The sequence below is a fragment of the Takifugu flavidus genome, chromosome 4 (genome assembly GCF_003711565.1).
Source record: "Takifugu flavidus isolate HTHZ2018 chromosome 4, ASM371156v2, whole genome shotgun sequence".
In the NCBI taxonomy this organism is placed as follows: domain Eukaryota; kingdom Metazoa; phylum Chordata; class Actinopteri; order Tetraodontiformes; family Tetraodontidae; genus Takifugu; species Takifugu flavidus.
This window is the reverse complement of record NC_079523.1, coordinates 16399134-16412355: the sequence shown is the minus strand read 5'-3', so window position 1 is coordinate 16412355 and position 13222 is coordinate 16399134. Positions and strand designations below refer to the sequence as shown.

General features: G+C 41.4%; 2 protein-coding genes and 1 long non-coding RNA gene across 3 annotated transcripts; 1 reads left to right on the top strand and 2 right to left on the bottom strand.

Annotated features, from left to right (window-relative positions):
• Positions 1-153: 153 nt before the first annotated feature.
• LOC130524789 (transcription factor HES-5-like) lies at positions 154-1192 on the bottom strand. Its single transcript, XM_057031222.1, has 2 exons — positions 1103-1192; positions 154-995 (listed from the first exon to the last, which is right to left on the bottom strand). The coding sequence occupies exons 1-2, from the start codon at positions 1157-1159 to the stop codon at positions 603-605; spliced, it is 450 nt and encodes a 149-aa protein (XP_056887202.1). The 5' UTR covers positions 1160-1192; the 3' UTR covers positions 154-602.
• A 1958-nt stretch (positions 1193-3150) lies between these two features.
• LOC130524652 (transcription factor HES-5-like) lies at positions 3151-4764 on the top strand. Its single transcript, XM_057030961.1, has 2 exons — positions 3151-3308; positions 3404-4764. The coding sequence occupies exons 1-2, from the start codon at positions 3201-3203 to the stop codon at positions 3818-3820; spliced, it is 525 nt and encodes a 174-aa protein (XP_056886941.1). The 5' UTR covers positions 3151-3200; the 3' UTR covers positions 3821-4764.
• Positions 4765-7831: 3067 nt separating this feature from the next.
• On the bottom strand, positions 7832-9768 carry LOC130524279 (uncharacterized). The gene is made up of 2 exons (XR_008950094.1): positions 8972-9768; positions 7832-8864 (listed from the first exon to the last, which is right to left on the bottom strand). It is a non-coding gene; the product is annotated as an uncharacterized LOC130524279 (long non-coding RNA).
• Positions 9769-13222: the final 3454 nt, after the last annotated feature.

Sequence of the window (13222 nt, the reverse complement as noted above, 5' to 3'; positions counted from 1 at the left end):
ATCAGGACACGGGCACAGAGCGCAAACAGATGACATACACAACGTATATTATGGGATGTAAAATGGTAGGAGATTCAGGAGTGAATATTGTGTCATTTATGTATCTGCTGCTGAAGACATCTGGTGTAAATCACGAGCCCAGTTAATCATCTATTTATTTGAGCAACTTCACAGAGTTACTGTTTTTTATTGTCATTGTTTTAAAAAGAATACATTGTGACATTGTCAAAATGGTGATGATACATCACAATAAATACTTGTAGTACAAGATACTTTAATGAACACCAAGATTCTTTATCATTTGGTAAACCCAAACCAAAGTACACAAACTCTGTTATAGGCCAGAATATTATTACTAACAAAAAATGTTGAATGACCCAATGTGAGTTATAGCCTTAGAAATAGCAAAAATGTGATTATATTGTTAGACCAATCATTAAAATAACAATGCATTCTTAGAATACGGAGAACAAACCACCATGCACAGGTGTAGTCAATGACTGGAGTCATGAGTGTTGAGGACCACTTTCAACTGACACACACACACACACACACACACACACACACACACACACATTTCATTGACAGCCATGAGAAGGTGTCTACCATGGCCTCCATAGGGCGCTGTTGGATGGCCTCTTGTCTTTTATAGTACCTTTCTGGGCTGTGGAGCTCAGAGGAGACAAGTCTTTCTCTGTGAGGTGGTTGTCAGGTGAAGACTTCCCTGTCAGTCTTCTCTGTGTACGCGCCTGTACGTCCTCTTTGGAGCGGAAGCCTTCCCTCTCCTGGATATGGTGGCCATGATCCTCAAAGTCCAAAGGCCAACGCTGCTTCTGCAGTTGTCTCAGGATGCAGACTGTCATCTCTAGGATGTCTGCTTTCTCCATCTTGGAGTCTGGCTGCTGTTTGAGGCCTGGACCCAACAGAGACTTGAGCTGCATGATGCTGTTGTTGATTCGCTCTCTGCGTAACTTTTCCACCAGAGGCTTTCTGAGCTGCAGACAGAGGCAGACAATCCTGATTTCTACAGTTACAGGAGACAGAAAGATAAAGACACTCTCTGTGTAAGATTTCATCATTTTTATTTGAAGGTCAAGTCTACCTTGTTCGTCAGATGCTCCTGTGATTTGGTCAGAGCGGTGGTTATTGTAGGCGCCATGGCTGACCTGTGATCTGTTCTCTTCTGGCTACATCCCTCCTATTTATAGTCCCACATCTCCATATGAATGTGTGGGTCTGTGTCTGACGGGAGCTTCTCACACTCTCAGCCAATCACAGAGCAAAGGACCACAATTACTGATGCCACACATGTCATGAGGGACACAATGGGTAGATTTCTGGACAATAGCTAACAAAAGGCCTTTTTGGGCTGGGCCATAGGAATCTGGGAACCTGGGAGGATCAAATGGCTGCATTTAGATAATGTTTTTTTTGCTGACCGTGCACTTCACACACCCAGTGTTAACTGTTCACACATCCTCTTAAGGAAGCCTGCCTCGTGTCTTCAAGCTTTGTTAAGATACAGTTTTACAAAAGCTTTAGGAAAATGAAAAAACACTGCTGAAAAAGTTATTCATGGAGCTAAATTGATTACACATTCATCCGTTGAAAGACATGACGATAAAATAAAATGTATGTTGTCATTTCGTGTCATGTACTATTATGATGATTCTCAGTGACTTAAGATTTCCAATATCAGATAATAAGTCAGACATAAATAGGAATATTTTCACTTCTAGTGTTATAATATCTGCATTCTTAAATTATGTTCATTATGGATGAGAAGCAAATAAGATAAATACAGATGAATATTGCCTTTTTATAGGTTTATTTATTTATTTTACACCCAGAGAATTTGGGCAAATGTGTAGGAATGTCAGAACATTGAGCCCAAACTTGGAAGAATAATGTTGGCCTGATAGTTTGGATACAGGTACAGACTTGCTGCCCTAAAAAGATTAGGAGGGAGTTTGGTCAAAGGAAGTAAAAATGATGTTTAATGTTTTAATAACTCTGCTCAGGAGATGAGGGGTGGGAGTTAAACATTGTGGACGGAGCTGGCTGACTTATTTAGTTATTTTATTGTCATGTATGTTGGGAAAAATGTATATGAGCATTGAATACAGAGATTCTATTATGGAATTAGCACATTAACATGCACATCAAGTCATGTTTATTGACAAATTGGCTTTGTTGTTGTTCTTTGTTGTTTTATTAAATGTAATACAGAATACGTTTATGTTGGTGCATTTGCAGATTATGGAATGTGAGCTTAAATGCTGAATATATATTAATCTTACATTACCGAGATTTTAAGGAGGTAAAACAACTAAAATATGGTGAGGGGCTAATAAAGAGAACATCCTACAATTCAGTATACATGTATCTTTTTAAAATTATTATTAGATCGTGTGTTTTTTAAAGTTATTTTAATGTATAACTGATCTATCTCTTTGTACATCCCTCCCCACCCCAGACATCTTTGGTAGCCTGCCTTTCATTGTTCCACATGGGCTCTGTGAGTGAGAGTTCCCTGCGTTCCCACACTCCATTTGCTGCTCTGGAGGACAAAAGAAGTGTGTCTGGTGGCGTATCACATTCATTATGGAGTCAGATTCCGGGGGGGGGGTTTGTCTCATTGCCTCTAAATGGACATTCCTGTCTACAAGACTCATCACCAAGCTTAGTAGGTGTCTTTCAGGAATGCAGGCGTGTCCAGGATTAATGATCTTTTAGGAGCCCCTTCACGTTCAAATCATGCTGTATGTGTTGACAGCCACTAGCTTGAAGGCGGGATTGGGTCAGAAGGAGTCAGCAGAAACAGTGATCAGCATCCAGGCTTGATGCTCAGGAATGATTTTGCTGCCAGCATCTGCTGAATTGTGTCGTCAACTACTTTATATGAGGTGAATCAAGAAGATCGACTGAGTGTGATGTTCTGAAGTATGCGTTTCCTCCCTCGTGCCCCCGCGTCTGCTCTTTCTGCAGGGTCACCACTTTCCCAGATTAACTCAGAGCTCTGTCACTCTCTCCCCTCACTCACTCCTCCACCTGTTCCCCTGAGACCTCGCTATTGTCCTTCAGGCTCTCTTATTGTCTTCCCGGGCTTCGTGATTGGCTGAGAGTGTGAGAAACTCCATTCAGCTCCAAACCCACACATTCATATGGAGATGTGGGAGTATAAATAGGAGGAATGTAACATGCAGCGATCAGATACTGACAGCGGGGACTTCTGCAGCACAGCCATGGTGTCTACTAGCGCTGCAGCGATGAACAAATCACAGGAGCAACTGACTCTGACCCACAAGGTAAACTGAAGCTTCAGCAAGACATCGAGAGGGGTTGCATTTGTTTCTGTGGATTCATCAATCAGTTCAGTCATCATTTCTTCTTATGTCTGCAGCTCAGAAAGCCTCTGGTGGAAAAGTTACGCAGGGAGAGAATCAACAGCAGCATTGAGCAGCTCAAGTCTCTCCTGGGTCCAGAGTTCCTCAAACAGCAGCCAGACTCCAAGATGGAAAAAGCTGATGTCCTGGAAATGACAGTCTGCATCCTCAGGCAAATGCAGCAGCGGAATCAGGCTCGGAACTCTCCAGCTGGGGAACACGGTTATTCCAGGTGTGTCAAAGAGGTGGGCCAGTTCCTGTCCAGGGATCAGGTGCAGACTCAGAGAAGACTGATGGAACACCTAACCAACCTGCAGTGCTCAACTCATGCGACCCTGACAGAGATGGACTTCTCCCCTGCACATTGCACACCACAGACCAGTGTCACCAAAGACAGGAACCCAGTCAAAAGCAGCCACTGGAGACCATGGTAGACATCTGTCACATTTGTCTCTGCCACTTTTGCTGAGTTGTACAAATGACTGCAAAATTGTAAATTATGTATTCTGAATATTTTTTATTTTTTTTAATTTCTAATGTCTTCAGATGGAGATTATTGTACCCAGCCTGTGTACAATCATTTTCTCAGCGAGAAAACCTAATTCACATTGAATGTGTTTTGGATTCACATGTGACGTTCACAGTTTCTGCTTGTGTTTCCGTGTCTCATTGGTCTGTTATCAACAGATTATTTTGGTGTATGGAAAATGTATGGAGATGCATTTGTGGATTTCTAACTCTGTGAGTGACAGCACCCAATCCTTCCATGAAGGGAAAATAGCTGATTATGATTGTATCTGTTCGAGCCAGGTAATGTGCATTAAAACAATCAGGAAAAAAAACACTCCTGTTGTCCTGTTTTAATCAGATTTTTCTCTCAATTTTCCAGTAGGTCTGAAACGGTGGAAGTGGTTAATGGTTCTTTTTTTCTTACAGTAACCAAGCCATTCATGTTGCTTAAGGTGCAGGCCTTGGCTAATCTTTTACAAAAGTAAAAAAGTAAAAATAGAAAAATTAGAAGAGAGCGTCATTTTAATATTAAACTGTGCACTTCAAGTTTTCTCTAATTTCTTCAAATAAGACAATACTGTATAAGATCTTACCTGTTAACCTGAAAAAGGTCAAATAAGAGTAAATGTGTGTAAAGGTCCATTTGAATTGAACACAGAATCAAATCAAAATGCTGAAGACAAGAGACCCAATCAAAGATCACTTACGGGTCCTGATTGATATTGATGATATGATTGATGTATTATTAATATGTATCAGTTTCAAAGGTACCAATGCGTTTGGGATTAAAATAACGATATACTCAGCAATGGCCCACACACTCACTAATGTAAAATAAAGTGACACCAGAACATGCTGGAAAGATTCAGTTTATTTGTTTCTGTAGATTTCCTCAAAAACAGAGTAGTCAATAAATGTCCAATCCATTTTGGATTATTAAAAACACGAGCGCATAAGCAAATGTAAATATGCATACGTGGCATCAAGTCCCTTTCAGAAGAAAGGTAAGTGTTTAAGAACAAAATACATTTTACCTTAAAACAAGGCCGTATAAGACTTTTTAAACTGTAAACGTCATCGCATGATTCGATTTGAATAGTATCCAAATGTCAGCACTTGGTAATTTTATCTTCTGTGTCCTGAGGTGATGATTGGCAGGATCATGATAGCAGCACATCATGCTTTTTTTAAAAAAACAACAGAAAAACAGAGGGACTCCTTTTCTTCTGTCAGGAAGCGCCCTATCTTGCTGAGGAGACCATGTCATTTTAGTGAGCTGGAGCTATGTCTTTACAGCCCAGATGTAGCTGACATCAACATGCAACGAGGCTTTTTAAAGTCCTCACAAGACTTTTCTCTTAGTGCTGCACAGCGGAGCCAAATCTTCCTCAGTGTCAGTAAACAAGCATAAAATGTATCTTGAGCATTTGGAATAACCGTTGTTCATCAGCAGTGGTTTTCTAAGGGTGAGGATAGACTTGGTTTTGTCACGGATATGTGAAATGGGGATCCCATCCTGTAGGTAATCTCCAAATCGAACCTTCAGTTTCTCCATTCCAGTGAAGCATTTCTTCTCCAGCACGTACAGCTTAAACCTACATGGAAATGCAAAGGTTAAACTAGAAAAAAGCTTAAGCCAAACAGTTTATTTCCCCACATGTGACCTAATCTCATAGCATAGCAGTAGTACAGTAGTTTATTGTATATTGACCTCAGTAATGCAAGGACACATAAAAATGGTTTGCTTTATGATCAAAACCCCTTGGCTTTGATCTTTGGATGATCAAAGTCCCTCCAGAATCTATAACATTACTACAATTTCAATGATCTGTTCCTTGGTCCATTATTCACATTTTTTGAAAGTGTCATAAAAATTCAGAAGTTACTTTGATAAACATCACAAAAATCATTCCAATTTTTATTTATAAAATCAAATCAAATTAAACAAAATCACTAAATTGCTACCTGAAGAGCTGCTCCTTCACGCTGCCTTGAAGATCAAGATTTGTGTAGAGAGCCATTTAAAGTTTGATTCGTGTGATTCAGAAGTCAGTGTCTTCGGCGCTGTGAGACTTTGAGGACATCTCTGTTGTCTTCTCTTTCACGGGTCTGTATTTATGCAGCTCACTCTGAGTTCTCTCCATCCACAGGCCAATCAGGACGCTCGGAGCTCTGGACAAAGGGGCTCTTTGGTGCCTGTCACAGGAAACAGGTGGGATGCGACATCTGCATCTGCTTAAGATCAGTAAGGTCGTGGGGAAAATGTTCTTCCCGAGGTGGATTCTGCCCTAATGGCCTGAAGCCAATGATAATTCTCCATGACTGCTACTACTATTACAATAATAACCATAAACACAAACACTGTCTGTAGAGCTCTTCAGCACAGCACTTTTAAAATGAACACTCGCTTTGTGTGTGTGTGTGTGTGTGTGTGTGTGTGTGTGTGTGTGTGTCCAACACAAACTAACTAAATCCCGTTCTGACTAGAGGTTGTGACAGACATTTTCTGATTGTGTGTCTTTGAACAGATTTACAGCTGGAGCAGATGGCCCGTATGTGAAGAGGCTTGAAGCCTGGGAACTGTTCCCAGGCCTTGTGGAAACACACACGCTTCTATTGTTTTCAGCTGAGTGGGGGGCATGAGAAGTGTGGGAAGTCGTGTGTAGTCACGTCTCCCAGCTCTGGAGGTGGCGAGGAGGACGAGCGATTGGGGTACATTCAAGCTTGCCATGGGGGGGACCGGGGTCAACGGGACCCCTTTAAACAAAGACAGAAAACAGCGTCACGGGCAAATGGAAGGGATGCAGACCTGAAATGAGCAAAATTGCAAACAAACTACTGAATAAATGCTAAACTTCTGTAATTTGTATTTTATGGCAGTGATGAAATTACCTGGGTATTTGTATCAGAAAACTTCGGGTATTTTACGAAAGACTTTCTGCGAGAGTTTTAAACAACAAGTTTATCGTTCCGTAGATCATCTGAGCTGCTTGGCACGAGTTCTCGTTGTGCTGTTGGGACCACGGTCTCTGTCTCTCCATCAAATGGAGCATTTCCACAGCGTCTGACACTGGTACCAAGGGTTAGGGTCCCTCTCTTTTTAGTGCCCAGTGGTAGTCAAGTATTATTCATCATTACCAAATTATGGGCCTCTATGAATCCTCTTTTTACCTCCCTTAAAAATTCTTAAGGAGGTGATGGTCATGTTATTACAGTGGAACAATTTATTTGAAATATTTCATTTAGGATTCAGACTTAGGGCTTCACAGCACAAAGCCAGTACTTATTAAAGTTATGAATGCTCTTCCTAAAGCATTAGGAATTGTCTCATAACCTGCTCTCCGAGAAATCAATTCTGCTTTTGATAAAGCTGATCATAGCATTGGAATTATAAGGCCAGTGGATCAAATCATATCCCTGTCATAGAAAGGTTCCAGTTTGTTTATGTTCATGATACAGTATTTCCTCTTCAGGTTTAAGGGTTAGTCATTGAGTTCTGTAAACCTGGAATACTTGGACATCCAGAAATATGCTTCTTCATAATTTGGACAAAACTGAGCTGTTAGGAACAGTCTAGCTGCTGATGATATTATTATATATATAAGTTGCTTCTCTGGCCTCTGGTTAGTCAGAAATCTGGAATATTTAATCAGGATCTATCCTGCAACCCACAGCTGGTTACACTGCCTTTTTCAGCAACATCCTGGTGGAAGGAGAAATCTTAGTCCCCAAAAAAGAAATTATTCTTGTATGATAAAAATGATCACCATGAGCAATGACGACACCACCTGGGAGCGGCAGCCTCTCAAATGTGTCATACGGTCCTTCAATCGCAGCACCTGAGTGCATTTCATCCCCACAGGAGGTTTAATTAATACAGATGCTAATCTGGCTCATCACAATAAGGGTGCAACAAGAGTATGTAAAGAGACAGGTTTATCTTATGGCATCTTATGGCGTTTAATTTAAACACAATGACCCACACAAGTTAAGAAACGTCCAAGTACAGGTGATGATGCATCACAACAATAAAAACTTGAAGATTTCTACAGTACATCACATACTCAAAGATGCTAAAAGATCTTTATAAAAGTACATTAACAATGGGTACAAGGAAAATTAGTAAAACTGCTCTCATTTAAGATCACATTATCCTTAAAAACAAATACATTTCTTTAAGAAATATGTCATTGTCACAGAAAATTGTGACATCAGTCATCCTTTTTCAGAGAAGAAAAGGAATAAACAAGTAAATCTGTTATCAGATCATTTTGGGACAAATATGACAAAGGATCAACATTAATATAATGTCTCTGAATTGATACAATCTGAAAAATAGGAAGCCAAAACCCAGCAGAAATCCAAAGTTATCAAATAATAACATTGATGAAGCTCACTGAGCTGAAATAATTATTGCCAGTGCAATCAGATTTACTTCATGCAACATGCATGACACAATGTTCACTTTGTAAAAATCAAGATGTTGCTGATGTTATCACATCAGGAAACGTCACCTTCTATAAAAGAGAACCTCATATCAGATATATACTTCTGTATGAACAGAAGAACAAGTCCAACCATTTCTATCCAAAAATTCTGGCCGGTCATATCTGACCAATGTGGTCATGTGAGATTGACAGTTTTAGGAGTAGCAGTTTGTTGGGGTTCCCCAAGTGGGCCTCCACAGAGCGCTGCTGACTTGGCTCTTTGCTTTGCTGCTGTTGGTCAGGAACGTGGTGCTCAGACATCAAATGTCCATCCTTGTCATCAGAAGGTGGCTCCTCACTCTTGTTATTCATCCACCTTCGTGCTGCTGCAGTCATCTCACAGCACAACTGGTCTCCAAGATTATCAGCTTTATCCATCTTACTGTCCGGTTGCTGGTTGAAGAACTCTGAGAGACTCAATCTACTTCATGGTGCTGTTGATTGGATTTCTGCTCAGTTTTTACAGCAGAGACTTTCTGAGCTGCAGGAGGAAAAAGGATATAATAAATAAAAGGATTCTAGAGTGAGCACAAAGAAAAACAGCCTGTCGTTATTCTTATTTCTTCTTCCGTTTAAACTTGAGTTTACCTTGTGGTTCAAGCTCCTGTGATGCAGTGACTTTAGGTGCCATTGTTGGTCTCTGTGCTGCAGTGGTCTCTGTAGAGTCTGATTTCTGCTGGGGACATCCCTCCTATTTATAGTCCCACATCTCCATATGAATATGTGGGTCTGTGTCTGAATGGAGTTTCCCACACTCTCAGCCAGTCACAGAGGTTAGTGGAAAGATAAAGGGAGGCACAAGCTGACTGCTGTTATTGCCTGATGGACAATGGTTGGATCACAGGGGAACAGGTGGACGACTGGGATGGAGGCAGGGAGACTCACAGGGCTCTCTGAGAGTCTGGGAGAGTGGTGACCCTGTGAAGACAAACAGATGTTTGTAGACATCAGTGTAGTTTTTAAAATAAGAATTAGAATAACTTTCTACACCATAAAATAAATGTATATGAGCGACATTTAAGAGATGTTGCACAGGAGTAGAGGCAATTTCCGTGTGTCCTGCAGTGAGAATGAGGGAACAGGAGAGTTCTTCCCCCACAATCATTGACGTCATGAAGCACACAGGAAGTGAAGTGAAAAATGCTGGCAGGTGTTATCCACAAAGTCTGACATCACCAGCTGTGTAAGGGGAAAGGAGTACGGTGGTTGAAAGAAATTTATTTATACAGCATATTTTAGAATTTTGGATTGTGACATTCTCATCACTGTGGTACATACATTTTCATTAACCACAACTAGGAGCACTATTTTAGCCCTGAACACTAGGGTGGGGGTCATTCTGAGGGGTGGCTGTCTCCTAAAGTGTGCCAAATCCCTTTTGGGAATTGCTTGATGTTGGTGGGAGGCAAGTCTTTGACCCTGAAGTCTGCCCTCCAGAGCTTTCCCACACTTTGTCTATTAACAAATATGCACCTATTATAATACAATGATGATCATGGTGGTCAAAAGCAAAAGGAAAAAAGTCTTAGAGAAAACAGAAAGATACATATATATATACAGTATATATACCGTATATATATATATATATATATATATATATATATATAGATAGATATGATAAGAGCAAAATTATTTTATGTTTAACTATGAAAACCGAGTTGGAGAGTGGAGACCTCCACCAAGCAGGTAATTTCCCAACATATTGTGGCTTAAACCCATGGTATACTACAGTAGTTATCTACAGTTACACATAGCTTGAACATAGAACATAGCTTGCTTTTTGTTCAAAGCCCCTTTGCTTTGGTCTATGGAAGACTGAAGGTCAAAGTCCTTCCAGAATCAGGAGCATCACCAAAATTCAATCAGCGTTTTGTTGGCACATTATCAACAAAACTGGATAGTAAAACCGATCATAGGTCAAATAGTTTTTTGTGATGTTTGGGTTTAAAACATGGACAAGTGTGTGTTTTTAAGCGTGTCGTGGTTTTGGACGACATTCTGGTCATAGTTATCCAAGTAAGATCACCGCGCCACAGAGATCTTACTTGGATGACTCTCTGCATGATTACCGTGATTAACCGTTGAACAATTGTTCATTCACATTTGGACTGTTGTTGATTTTCAGGATGTCCAGTGATTTAGGGGATGAGGGTAAATCAAGTACTGTTAATGCTCGAACGGATCCATGCACGAGCGGAGCAACTGGTGGTAACAGAAACTTCAGAGAAATGCAGAAATGCAGGCTCAGACGCAGGAACTTGCCAGGGTAAATGATGAGTTTGCACGGTTGAGCAATGAAGCAAGGATTCAGTTTGCTCCCACATGTGCCTACATATATGTTCCAAAAGAACACCAGGTTTCAGTGAGGTCTGGAAACTCAATATTGAACTGCCTGATTCCAGCCTTGTAGCAGTGAGAAATGAAGCCCTCTTGTGGGAAATGGAGGATGTTCACCTTGCTCCAGAGTGGTAAAGAGTAGCCATGTTACATCTATGGTTTCAGTTATGAAGTGTTCCACTGGTTCCATTGATGACGACGAATCAACAGTACTGGACAGTGTGCAGAGGGCAGTAGTTCAGCAGAAAAACAGTTACCTGAGCTAACAAACGCACTAGCTGAGCTTACCCATGCTGTGGGTGGGCTGACGAAGCATAATTTATGGACAAAGTATACAAAGTCAAGACTCAGGCCGTAGCCAAAGTTTACACCACATGGGCAACTAATGTGTTTTAAGTGTTGGGGTATGAGAAACATTGCAAGAGGGTGTCTACAAGCCCAAGTAAATCCAAGTTCTCCATCGTCTGGCCCTGTTGTAGAACAGGAAAACTTGAACCCACCTTTGTCTTGAGCTAAACAACTTGAGGTGATGCTTCTGGCTCATTTGATGCGTTGGGCAGAAGTAAAATTTTGGAGCGGGCGGTAGGGGAATGTAAAACAGTAGAGGTCAAACTCAGGGGCATTAAGGTGCCATGCCTTCTTGACACTGGTATCCAGATTATCGGAATATCAGAGAAATTTTTCAAAGAACATTTGGCTAAACAGGGGGAGGACCTCCATCTGGCATTTTAGTGGTTAAAGTTCACTGCAGCCAATGGATTAGAAGTACCCCATATGGGTTAGGTAGAACAAGACGTTGAGGTGATGGGCCTCACTATCCCAGAGCGAGGGTTTTTAATGGTCCAAAAGTCTGCACACACTGCCTCCGTTCCTGGACTTTAGGGGATGAATATTGTTATTATTGAAAGTGCAGAGAGCTTGTGCACCAGGAGGTCGACACCACCATGTGTGGGAAACAAGACTCACGCTGGAGAGAGGTCCTGTCCAAAACCCAGCAGAAATCCAAAGTTATCATATAATAACATCGATGAAGCTCACTGAGCTGAAATAATTATTGCCAGTGCAATCAGATTTACATGATGCAACGTATATGACACAATGTTCACTTTGTAAATATCAAGATGTTACTAATGTTATCACATCAGGAAATATCACCTCCTATAAAAGAGAACCCCATAGCAAAAGTACACTTCTGTATGAACTTCTGTATTGTCCTTCAGTTCCTTCCCCAGTACCTTAATGTAGACTCCACGGAGTGGAGCATTATTCCAGCCACTGTCTGCGGCCAGAATGTGGAACTGGATGGAATAATCCACCACCGATGTAGACCCGCTTCTTAAGGAGAGAAGCTCTGCAACTACCTCTCCAGCCTGGGGACGGGTTATTCAGTAGTGAAAACGCGTGCAGAAGTGGGTGTCTGATTCTCAGTTATGGCGGTGGCCCACTGAACAGCCCTCCCTGATAAGAAATTACCAAAAAAAAGGCTATCTTAGCCCTGTCTGTAGTGCAATTTAATGGCTGTAAATCCAACACCAGAGAGCATTGCAGCAAAAAACTAATACACCTGCCCACTTCACCTGAGTAACGCTCAGAAATGGGAACCTGTGGCTCGCGTGGTGCCGAGTTCAGGAGCAGAGGCTCTGGATGACACTGAAGCAGCAGGAGACTACTCAGGAGGTGCTGGCCTCTCCTGCCTAAGGAGGTTGGTGACTCTAGAGGAAAGAATCTGGAGGGAGCTCCATTTATCAGACAAAAGCTTACCGAACAGTGTCATTGTCCACCGAGTTCATAATTGTCTGATTGTAATGTTACGCACCTACTTCAGACCGGACCAGAAAGCAGACAAACAACAGGTGACAGAGTTTAAACAAGACTTAAATTCAATAAAGAAAACTAATTGTGTACTGCGTGGTGAAAAAGTGAGGTGCATGAAGTGCAGGTTGTTTCTCCGAATGAGGGGCACGTGGTGACCTTGGAAGGGAAGTGAGCGACCGAGAGAGAGAAAGTTCTAGAAGGTTCAAGTCATGAGAAGACGCTAATAAGCCATGTTTACCACGAAGCAGAGGAAACGGACTCTGGTGAACTGAAGGCAGCAGCTTATGAAGACTGTTAATTTGTAACCAGCTGCAGCCGTAAGAGTAACCAGCAAACTCAGCACAAAAGTGAAGCCACCACAAATACAAACAAAGAGCACAAACACACAGGCCACAATAACCTGAGTGTAATAGTTATATAGGAAGAGAACCTCATTAGAAAGGTTTAGGTTTAAATGTCTCCTTTAACACATCTGTGTGTTGAAGGAAGTGTGAATTTAGCATCCCTCACCTCTCTGAAAATGACCTTTGCCTGGTTTCCCGGGCTCTCTACTTAGAGTCGAGCTTTATATCTTCCTGCGTTTGATCAAAGTTCATCTGCAAACATGCAGGTTTAACTAATACAGATGCTAATCTGGCTCATCACAATAAGGTTGCAAAAACAGTAAATCATATCTAAAGAGACAGG

Coding starts and splice junctions, on each gene's coding strand:
- LOC130524652 (XM_057030961.1), top strand. CDS start 3,201: ATGCAGCGATCAGATACTGACAGCGGGGACTTCTGCAGCACAGCCATG. Junction 3,309..3,403: donor AACTGACTCTGACCCACAAG/GTAAACTGAAGC, acceptor TTATGTCTGCAG/CTCAGAAAGCCTCTGGTGGA.
- LOC130524789 (XM_057031222.1), bottom strand. CDS start 1,159: ATGGCGCCTACAATAACCACCGCTCTGACCAAATCACAGGAGCATCTG. Junction 996..1,102: donor AGGAGCATCTGACGAACAAG/GTAGACTTGACC, acceptor CTCTGTCTGCAG/CTCAGAAAGCCTCTGGTGGA.